The sequence below is a fragment of the Arvicanthis niloticus genome, chromosome 5 (genome assembly GCF_011762505.2).
Source record: "Arvicanthis niloticus isolate mArvNil1 chromosome 5, mArvNil1.pat.X, whole genome shotgun sequence".
Taxonomy (NCBI): Eukaryota; Metazoa; Chordata; class Mammalia; order Rodentia; family Muridae; genus Arvicanthis; species Arvicanthis niloticus.
In genome coordinates, this window is record NC_047662.1 from 10,355,415 (window position 1) to 10,367,488 (window position 12,074).

General features: G+C 40.2%; 1 protein-coding gene across 1 annotated transcript; it reads left to right on the forward strand.

Moving 5' to 3' along the window:
• Positions 1–257: 257 nt before the first annotated feature.
• Positions 258–10,175, forward strand: LOC117709518 (arylacetamide deacetylase-like 4). The gene is made up of 5 exons (XM_034503954.1): positions 258–425; positions 4,736–4,952; positions 6,512–6,575; positions 7,819–7,840; positions 9,504–10,175. Exons 1-5 carry the CDS (start codon positions 258–260, stop codon positions 10,173–10,175), a joined length of 1,143 nt encoding a protein of 380 aa, XP_034359845.1.
• The last annotated feature ends 1,899 nt before the right edge of the window (positions 10,176–12,074 follow it).

Consider the following 12,074-nt stretch of genomic DNA (forward strand, 5'->3'; position numbering starts at 1 on the left):
GAACAAACAAAAACTCCAACTTTGGTCATCCAGGTTGGCTTTCCTAGTCCATTTGTTCCTTGGGGAGCAATCTCCTCTGGCTCCTGTTGATTTGTGTGGTTATTTCAGAAACTAGGTCATGCCACTGTGTCAGGTACAGTCTGAAAGAAGGGAGTGAAGGTGGTTGGCCATAAAACTAGGTCAGTTGACTCAAGAAATGTCTTTGGGACGGCAACATCTCTGGACCTCAGAGAGCAGTTTCTCAGAGCCTCAGTACCATGGTTGTCCTGTGGTTGGTGCTACTGGTGTTCCTGCTTATCTTTCACCTTGGAGCCTTCATATGGATTGTCATTCAGCACTTTCTCACTGTGAAGATTCCCTCTGCCATTCAGCAACCTGTCAAGTTCAGATTTATGCATTGTGTAATGCTGTACATAATTTTTCTGGTGAGTCTGCTCTTGGGGGCATTATGGTTTCCAGGGTTCATCTCTGTAGTTCTCTCTTCTTTTATTCTCCCCTAACTAGATTCCCTACAGGTCTGAGTAACTACATTGTTCTATCTTAGAAACATCCAAATATTGTGTTTATTTCTATTCTATTCCATCTTTCTTGTCTCCCTGTCTTCCTTCTGAATTTTTTCTTACCTTTTTTTTAGATAGCATCTTGTAGATTTTAGGCTGGTCTTGAATTCACTAATATTCAGAAATGACCCGAGGCTCCTGACTGTCCCACTGCTACTTTCCTAGTGCTGAGATTAGAGTTGGGGTTAGAGATGTACAGTATCATGCTTGGTTTGTGTGGTGCTGAGGATCAGACTAGAGCTTGCATGCTAGATCAGCACTGTACTTAGCTACACCCCCACCTCTTCTTTTCCTTTGAAGTTCTTGAGATAAGTGTCTCATGATGTTGAAGTGGTTGTCTTTTGGCTTCCACCATATAAGGGTTGAGATTGAAGGTAGGCATCATTATTCATTAACTGACTCTATTTCTGAGGACTGAAAAATTATTTCAGCTAGTTTCTCCTCAAGATAGATCCATGGCTCAACAGATCCAACATTTTCTTCAGCAGCAGCCCCTTACTTCCTTCTACTTACTTGCTTCTAGGTGTTTTGTTGCATAGTTTTAAACATCTTGAAACCACTGATTATTTCTCAGCAGGAGCTCTTTGCTGATCAAATCTATATGATGATACATATATCCAGCTTTTTATCATAGCTTCCTTGGGTGCCTGGACTCTGAACTTACCTTACTGCTGACTGAGGTGGGGTCAAAGCCTATCATCAGGTACAGTAGGTTTTGAAAGAAAGTTTGGCTTTGCGTGAGAAGTAAACAGTTTAAAGAACATAGTGTCTCAACGTTGGCTGAAGCCGTGTAGTGGCCACAGTTCATAAGTGATTATCCCACAGGGCAGCTACAGTGGAGGAGGTGGAGAAGAGAGGGGTAAAAAGCAGCTGTAGCCAAGCTGTCTGCTAAGCATTTCTGTTCTGTTCTCACTGGCTACAAGAACACTTTGCTTAACCTCTATGCATCTCAGAGTCTCCATTTTTAAGGCAGGCAACATCCTCTGTCTCATTAGTTCAATATACATATTAAATAGCATATGATAAAGAATAATAGGCTTCATATGTGACTTTAAAAAGTAATGTGTCCCTGTGCTATGCATTGTGGAGAAAATAATGGACTGAGCAAGCCTTATTCAATACAGCAATTCTGGCCTCAATCCTTCATTCATTTTTATCTGCAAGTGCTTTCCTAGATGTTAAGCTGTTTGAAACCCATCAACTGTGTAAAATTACAGGATCCTTTAGAGGCCTGGAATGGCAAGTGAAGGCCTCAAATACCCAACTTTATCAGAAAAAAACACATTCTTTCCAACCTGTACTTTCTTTTTTACAACAGCACATCTAGTTTAAAGTTGTGGGAAATGTAAACTTCATTAAAAAAATAAACAAGCCCACACAAAACAGTGTAAGTCTGTGATGTATCTAATGAGCTTTTAGAATGTGAGTTTTAGTTTAACACCATATGCTCTTCAATATTCCCAAACAAATATTTGTTATTCTAGAGTTGGAGGCTGAGAGAAGAAGTTGTGATGTTTTCTATCAGACAGCTCATTGAGTGGTATGGGTGATCATATTTTGACAGTGAAGTCTTAGGTAATTTCTAAGGAAGTCTGGCAAGTATAGTGAAGGTACATTAGGAATACACAGCTATCATTACAAAGGGTGACAGTTTGGGTCCATCTATCTGAAAGCAGATAAGACAGGCTCCCAGTGGAAAAGGGGGAGTCTGCTTCAATATGAGATATAGTCAATCTTCTCTTGAGGGAGCTAGGGATAGAACCAACCTGTACTATTAAGGAATGGCTTGAAATTTAATCGGGTTGAGAGCTGAGCTGTCAAAGGTCTAACCTGGCTCATCAGACCTTGCACTCTCGATGGGAGACAAGTGAGCTACACTCTGTAGGCTAAACTCTTTTTCTCTCCTAAAACTCAAACAGGAAAACATCATTTGAAGCCAGTTTTGGAGCTCTTTGATAGAATCATGGGTCAACTCTCTGAAATCTGAACTAAAATCAACTTCATTTATCCAAGACCTGGAGCCTGCTCTGCTGGGTCTCATCAGTAAGACCTTCTATGAGTGCAACTCTACCTTATCTCTCACTTCTTCCCTGGTTCACTTCCATAGATATCACTTGCCCATCTGCAAATGATGGAGGTCCAGTCTTTACAATAATGACATACAGTGTTTTTCAGTTAGCTGGTCATTACCTCAGCCTTCAGTTTATGTCTGCTTTGCTCCAGACCAGATACAAGCTCTTTCTTGTTTCTTTTTTTTTCTTTCTTGTTTCTTAACCAAGAACTTACCTCCTGGGAGCCTCTTGCAGAGGAACTATCTCATTGAATGTATCATGACCTTTATCTACACATGCAGTTTCCAATAATAACCACTTAAAATACCTATTATTATCCTTGTTGTTATTGTTAATTTATTTATAATTCAGCCATTGTTCCCCCTTCCACATTTTCTCATCCCATTCTTTTTCTGTCTCCAAGAGGATGCCCCTCTGAACCAGGCCTCACCCATAACTGGGGCCTCAAGGTTCTCAAGGATTAGGCACATTTTCTCCCACAGAGGCCAGACTAGTGAGTCCTCTGCTATACATGTGTTGGGGTGGGGTGGGGGGCTCGAACCAATTTGTGTATGCTGCCTCATTTTGGTTCAATGTCTGGGAGCTCCCAAAGTTCTGGATTAGTTGAGACTTCTGGTCTTTCTATGAAATTTCCATTCTCTTCAGCTTCTAACGTCCTTCCACTAATACAACCATAGGGGTCCCTAAGTTCAGTCTAATGGTTGAGTGTAAGTATCTGCATTTGTGTCAATCAGCTGCTGTTTGGGCCTCTCAGAGGACAGCTATATTAGGCTCCTGTCTGTAACCACACCATAGCATCAGTAATAGTGTCAGGCCCTGTTGCCCTACCCCAATGAGATGTTTAATTTTAGAGATTGTAATTATATAATTTTCCCTGGCGATCCAATAACAAAGACTTGTCCTTTAAAAAATGTGCAAGTCTGTAAGGTGAGACTATTCCTGAGTAGGTAGCTGAGTAAGCAAGGGGGACATGCCAGTGAATTGCTTCCATGATCCTGTCTTGACTTCCTGTCTTGTTTTTTCTTGATGATGAACTGTAACTTGTAAACCAAATAAATCCTTTTTTTTCTCCCAAGTTTGTTGTGGTTGACCTGCTTATCACAGTCACACACAAAAAAGACAGTATATTTATTAGCCATTTGTATTTTGTCTTGTGTGAGCTATTCATTTTACTGTTTGGATGATTTACCCTCTTGATATATGTATATGTATGATATATCACACACACACGCGCGCACACACACACACACACACACACACACACACACACTATTTAATCCTCTTTGAGGCAACACCAGCAACATTTTTCCCTTTCTACAGGTTGAGTTTTCAATCAATTAAAACCATTTCCTTTATGTATAGAAGCCTTTTAATTTAATTTGTCAGTATTTTCCCTTATTTCAAGATAGACTGGAGTCTTGTGCAAGAAGTATTTACCCATGCCTATATCTTAAAGTTTTTCTTCCATTGTTTCTTCTAATGTTTTTATAATTTCAGGTCTTATAGTACAGTGTTTGATCCTTTTGAAGTTGTTTTTATACAGGGTGAAATATGGATCTAGTTCCATTCATCAACATGGAGATATTTGGTTATTCCTGAGCCATTTTTGAGGATGCTTTCCTTTCTTCTTTTAGTCACCCTTGTTGAAACTCAGATGGCTGTGATTATGTGAAGGTATATTGGGGTCTTCTACTCTATGCCATTTATGTATATATCTGTCTTTCCAAAAGTCCATATCAGCACAATGACATGGATTTTCATTAAGATAAACAATCAAATTAGAATCATATCATTATCTAATCTGGATGTTTGGGGTAGAAATTCTGAAAACTCCCTTTATTTCTAAGCAGAATACACAGCCAGTTGTAGACATGAATCCATCATGTATGCAAGAGTCAAGAAAGTAACAGTCAACTCATTTTAGCAATGCTAAGTGGCTGCAGTACCTACAGGCCTACTTTATAGTCTCCTGTGCCTCAATTTTCTGCCTCTTCCTACTCTTATTCCTCTCATCTATCATCACCATCACCATCCTCATCACCAACACCATCACCATCACCATCACCATCATCATCATCATTTCCTCCTTTTTTATTCCTTCAGGGAAATATATTGGAGAAGATGAGAATTTGCTCCATGCCCAGATTTATTCAGTTTTTCTGTGATTTACTAGTCATAAAGAGGAACCATAACTTGATGGTAACTGATATGCATTTTGGGACAATCCCTGTGAGACTGTTCCAGCCTAAGGCAGTGTCCTCAGAACTACGGCGAGGCATTATTTTCTACCATGGAGGTGGAGGCATATGTGGAAGCTTGGGTGAGTAGTTTCTGTGCTGGGTGGGAAAGGAAGGTTTTCATGACAGGCAAAGTCTGTCATACATTCTGATGAGCACTTCTTGGGGAGGAGTCAAAGTAAAGACAAGTTGGGGCTTTTAAGCAATGGATTGTGGGCTTGGAAATTATATATCACTCAGTGAAATTGAGGCCTCCATGGCATTGTTTCCTCTATAGTATATTAGTCAGTCTAGGTTTGGGAAGCATTGGTTACCAGGGTCCTCCTACTGACCATTCATACCTGTCCCATAAAAACTTCAAGCCTATATGCTTCCCTCAGTTCCACTGAACCACTGTGCTAAATCCCCATTCTTGATCACTACATCATCTCTACAGCCAAAAGTTTTTTCCTTGCTACAATTATTGTCCTCTAATATCACCGTCTTTTCCCCACAAGTATGACCCAGTATTTGTCATTAGTACATGGCAGCCTCCATTAAGTACCTGAGCACATCTTCCACCTAGCCACTTGTGTATTCCTTACCATCAATGTTCTGTAGCATGTGAACTTCTCAATACAACAAGCATCTTGGGCTGCTCACTGGCTTTTCTGTCCTTGCTGTTTGTACAGACTCAAAAGATATCACTTTTGGGGTTAGGATTACTTACTACCTTCTGGTGATTGAGATAGCCATAGAAGTTCTGAAGATGTTACCAAGATGCTTACTGTAGTACTTACCTTTTTCCAGGGCTTCTTTGTCTTTGTTCATTCTTCACTGTCATCAGCCCCTGAGACCCTCTTCCCTTTCCTGTAATCTCCTATTGCAGGATCGTGCTATTTTCACGTCTTAAGTCAAAATGGCTCAGCAGATATTTACTAAACATCTACTAAGCCCCAGACCCTCTTCAGGAATAGAGGACATATAAGAAAGCACACACACGCACATACACTCACACACACAACACACACCATAAGACAGAGAGAAAGAGAGAGAGAAAGAGAGAGAGAGTCCTTAAATTTGGGGGTCTAAATGTCAAAGAAGGAGGCTAGATCACACAGGAGAATACAAATGAAGAGGTGGTTTCAAATGTGAGTGACACAAGGGTGCATCAAAGAGTTATCAGTGTTTCTGATTAGTCTCTCCTACAAAGTCCTAAATTGGACCAAGATGAGCTTCACAATAATCTTAATGGACTTGTCTACTATTATATAAACATCTCATCTGATCATCATTTATCTCATGATGAATGAAAACTTACGAACATATTAACAATCCAGGGCTAGATCTGCAAACACACTACCATAGCAATACCCATTCAGATCTAATCATTCACAAACCCCTAGTTTATCCACACTGTTTAAAATTCAATGCTATAGAAAGTGAAACTTAAATTCCAACCAAATTTTGATATTCAAGAATTCGAGAATGATGTCTATCCTTGCCCAGGCTGAGCTGGTTAGGGTTACCACAGAAAAATAAAGGATAGTTACATACAGATAATATTATTACCATGTCCACTAGGACAACTGCCATTTCTGGGACTGTAGTGAGAAATGCTATGCTCCTGTCACACTGCTTAACATTTGGGTTTCTCTTACAGACAGTTACCATAATCTGTGCAGCTTCCTGGCCCAGCAGACAGATTCAGTGGTGCTATCAGTGGGGTGAGTAGCCTGAGACAACTGGTGGTTTATCTGTGTGAGGGTGAATTTTAGGATACAGATTTGGGTGACTCTAGATCACAGAAAAGGGTCCTGACCTCAGATACTCTCTTGTACATGTCCACCCCACATTCAAAACAGTAGATGTTTTGAAATATATCCATTTCTGAGAAGAGCATTGGTTAACTGGAACTGTTGGAATATAAAACTATGGAGTACTAGACTTCTATGTGACAATATAGAGCCATACTGTAGAAAACCAGAAAAGGGATACCAGGATGGAAAGAAACCCAGGTAGTGTAAAATCAGATGTGATTCTTATGTCATCTTTCTCAAGTTAAATTTATTAGAGTCAAGAGAACACTTTCTCAGACACACAGAGACTGACAAAAGTTGGAAAGACAGAAAAGAATAGATTACAATACTGAATTCAGGTTATTTCTTCATTTAGTTGAGTTATGTTGCCTTTGGCAACAGTGGTGTAATTAGAATTGGCAAGTGGTCAAGGTAAATTGACATCATGACTATTGCTGGCTGATAGTTTTGATATTTGATGCAACAATAAAATACCCACCTTCTATGTAGAATTCACTTAAAATTAATGTAGAGCATAACTTAAGACACAACTCTTACCTTTTGAAAATAAAGGCCTCTCTGAAAGGATGAAGGACAGAGATGGACATTTATGATTGTTTGAGAACAAATACAGTTTAAAGAACTAAATGAGAAAATTTGAATTACTTCCTTTCCTGGAAGTAACAACCCTTGACTCTAAATGAAGTCTCTGAAACTCGGTTGACACAGAGTGATGACATCAATCATCTCCCTGGAGTTTTATCCTTTCACCAGGGTGGAAATTGGGGGTAGGTGGGGAGCTCTTCCAACTGATCTTTTATTGTGGGACCCCATGTGTAGGACGCAGGAATGTCTCCCAAGATGGTCGCATGTCATATGAAGGGTCCCAATAACACAAGGAAGGTCAAAGAGGTTCCAAAGGTTTATTGTTCATGGTGAATGTAAATGGTCTGGGTGCACCCCCACTTAGGCCCGAGTGGGCCTGGCTTAAATAAGGAGGGAAAAGAGGGGAAAGTCTGGGAGGGAATAACTTAATTAGCTATGCCCTCTGGCCTTTAGGCAACTCATGAATATGTAAATCTCTGAAGGCTGAAGCCTGTAGTCATACCTTCTACCTGTATTAGGCAACACCACTTTGGGAGGGCCTGTATAGACCCTATGTGACTACAAGGCACAGATCAAATGGAGATCATAGATTGCATGTCTGGAGTCTGGAATCCGGGGGTGTGGCAAGATATGTGCCGTCCCTACCCAGGCAATGGTCACCTGTTGGGTCTCCTGCTATCTCAAAGCCAGTGCTCTACTGAAGACCAAACCATCCTATTGCGATCCTACACTTTATGGCTTCATAGCCCTTGGCTTCTGAAGTAACTGGCAGCAACAGAGAACTAGGAGCCATAACAAGTGCCACCTCTGAGTTCATTGTCTTTTAGCTTGCTTCTGTTAATGGTACCTTTAACCCAATGATACTTAGTGTTACAGATCCTGTGTGTATGGGTAAAGTCACCTCTGCCCCCAGGCCTTGACAACACACATGTTTTAGTTTCTAGTCTAGGGCATCTAAAACCCTTGGCCCTTAAGGCAGTGGTTCCTGCTTCTGTCGTTTTAATTGCCTGAATTGTGGCCACTGCTGCCTGTCTTCTTTATTCACGGCTGTCTACTGCTGCTATGGTTGCCAATGAGTCTTTGTTTCTGTTTTGGTTGTTCAGTCTTGATGCTTCAAGACTACTTTTCAGTTTCTGTATTGTTAAGGCTTCTAACTTCTTCCAAGAGTTAGCAATTCCTACTGGCGATGTGCCTACTGGTCTTTTGCCTCTGTCACCTTTGCACTACATGGTGTCAACATATGGTGCTCTCTTGCCTCTGGACCTGCTCCAGTTCTTCTGGTTCTGGGTCATCAGTTCTTTCTTCCTGTAACTAGCTCATTGCATTCACAAGAATAGTATCATTGTCCCTGTTAGGCTAGTTAAATATTACCTCTTCTAGGTTACCAGGGTCTTGATGGGACGGTGATGGGGAAGTCTGGTGAAAGCTGTTTGGAATAGTGGGTGTGTTGCTTGCAACTGCAAGGGCTAGAGTGTCTTACCAGCCAGTAGCTGCAGTTGTTGTGTAGCTTGTTGCTCCTTTAAGGTATGTATGTTCTTCAACCAGTGCTGGCATAAGGATAGCCTGGATGAGTGTGTGAGTGTGTGAGTGTGTGAGTGTGTGAGTGTGTGAGTGTGTGAGTGTGTGAGTAATAATCACTTTCTTAAATCAGCCAGGGCATTGGAGAAGAGTCTAAGAACTTTTAATTAGGGAGTCTAATTGTTCCATCCCCTAAAACTTGCATTTATTTCCAGGAAAATAAACATTAGTTTTATTTTATTAGAAAATAAAACTACATTAAGATCTCATGCTATTATTTATTAATATAACCAGTGTTATTAATATAACATTGATGTAAAATTTAATGAACAGTGGTTTTGGCAATGCTCAATGGGTGCTTGAGACAGCAGGGAGAGCCAAAACCCTTAACCTGTTCCAGTGGAATCAGCAGAGTTCCAGTGGCCATTTCTGGATCTTTGCTGGTTGTTCTGTTTCCTAAGGCAACAGCTTTGAGCTTGCCTGATCCTTTGTGGGGTTTACTCATCTATGAGAATCATAATGTGGGTTTGAATGAAAAACATGTCCTTCCTAACTCTGACAGTTTCCTCATGTCCTCATAGGAAAATGAGGATAGCTCTTTACTTGGTAGGGCCATTCTGAGGATTTAATCATGAGGATGCTTGCTAAATTGCTTCCAGTGACACATGCGTATATATCTCTGTCTTGAGTTTGCTTGTTTCTTCTTATATACCACAAGCTTCCTGACTGTGAAATCACCCTTGTATTTATAAGGATTGTCTGAATGCCTCCATTCACTTCATGAGGAATCTAATGACCTATGGGGTAGACCCCTCCCGGGTAGTAGCTTGTGGAGAAAGTATTGGAGGTGGGGCTGTGGCCCTTATCACACAGGCATTGCTCACCTTCCCAAATGTCCCCCACATCTGTGCTCAGGTGCTCATTACTCCAGCTATGCAGGTGATCAATTTCCACTTACCATCTCATCAGCAGAACCAAAATGTCCCATTCCTCACGAAAGACATATTCATGACAGCTGTGTGTAAATACATGGACATTGACTTATCCTGGAAAGATGCACTGATAAATGGTACTTATATGTCTCCGGACACCTGGAAGAAATATAGGAAATGGCTCAGCTCTGATAACACCCCTAGAAGGTTCAAGAGCAAAAGCCTCCTGCCTGAGTTTTCAGAACCTTTTGATGAGGCTGCCTATCTGGAAATCAAACATGTTTCAGATTCAGAGGTTTCACCTCTCCTAGTAGATGACAAGATCATCGATCAGCTTCCGGAAACATTCCTAGTGACCTGTGAGTGTGAACCCCTGTGTGATGATGCCTTACTCTACACAAAGCACATGAAAGACCAAGGGGTCCCTGTGACAACCTTGTGGAGTGTGGTTTTCCTGGATGCATCACTTTGATAAGCAGCTATTCTCTTTTCCCTGCTCTGTGAAAACTGCAAATGCTGTTGCCAGTTACATAAAGGGCATATGGCAGTCACCTTTGGCTTTGAATGTGGAACAAGATAATCACTAAGTGTTCTGTTTTTTTTCTTCCTAGTTTTGTTTTATTGGGTAAGAAGCTGCTGATACCATGCATGATCCAAGAGGAAAGACTAGTTGGGAACAAGAACTGTTAGTTTTATATTCACAAAAAACTGGACTGTGTGTTTCTTTCTACAGCCAACAACATCCAGTGTAGCAACACTTTATACTGTTTTATTCACTTGAAATAAATATCAAAGTGCCTGTCAAATTTTCTGAAATCTTTCTCTAAAATGTTGTGTAGAATAAATTCCATCATCTAGTCACACCATCACTGGTTAACTTGTATCCATGATGACATAAAAAAGGAGCTTTCCTGTTACTGTTTTTTTTTCTTGAGGCCAAAGTCACATGATCACTTGTACTCAATTTGGGACAATTTCCTCAATCTATCCTGATAAATGTCATTTCACAGACTATCTTCTATTACAATTTATACTGAATTATAAATTGACATTAGTGCAGGAATTTAAGAAACAGAAATAGAGGAGAAGTCAATGAGGGAGGACTAAAAAGGATGAGTGAACCTTGAAATGCTACGTGCTTTTCTCTGGGATCACATTTTTCAGTGGAATTTCTAAATCTGACCCAATCTACCATGAGATGTGTTCTGAGAGTCACAGCTATAATGTCAGTATTTGAGGCCACCTGGTGTTTGGAAGATATTTCACTAGGTGAGGAAGGTGGTAAATTCACATGTCATTCCAAGTTATATAAGGATCCCTGCCCTAGCTTAACTCATACCACTCTTTCTCAGTTGATAGGGACTTTGAAGGAATTCTCTCCACAGCATGTTGGCATACAGAATAAGGTTGTTCTTGTTGTTGTTATTTAATGGGTCCATGTTTTGTAAATTAGCCTAACCATTCTTTCAAAATACTGAATTAATGAGGTCTCTAGCTCTGTACTTTATGGTAACCTGCCTTGTCTTGGTTGTAGTACCCTCAGGTGTAAACAATGGAGGAATGAATTCATGTCTGCATCCTGAATCCTTGTCACTAGGGAAAGTATCAGAATAGAGCATGGAACTTAGATCCTGGGAGCACAGCTTATACTTACACTTTAATCCATGGGTTATATGTCCCTAGCTCTGATGTAAGGTGTGTCATATTTATTTTTATAACATAAAATATAAATGTGTAACTTAAAAATATATACTCATTGTATCATGGGTTTCATAGGTCAGGAGTTTTGACATGGGCAGGTTGAATGTTTGAACTATGACATCCACAGGGCTATTATAAGGTAGTGAGTAGGCTGATATCTTTTTTTTCTGGTGAACCTTTAATGAGATGGATCTCTATCTGTGTATAATTGAGTTGGTGACCTATTAACAGAAGAGAGTCATGAGATTTTATTTTGATGGAGAGCAGAGAAAGTTGCTCTTGCACTCACACCATAAAAATCCTGCATAGATCTCCACTGCTGTGTAGTACATGAAATAGTGTAGTAGAGAGAATATGACATTAGAGAGCACTGTGTGCCTATGTAGAGTTACTTAGCCATAGAGTAAGTAAGCCTGAAGAACACACAATATCATGAAAGATAGCAACATAGTATAAAGTTGTGGGTAAGCCTTAGCCAAAACCTTATACACAGGGTGAAATTTATTGTGAAGTTAATTAAACAAAGTGAATAAATACTTGAAATACTTATAAACCTATGAAATACTTAAGGAAGAACAGAGATGACAGATACACACATTTGCCTGGCCTTGCTCTGAGTAGAGGAGTGGTATTAAGATTGTGTAGTGTTGTGTGGTGAGTGGAGCAGGCT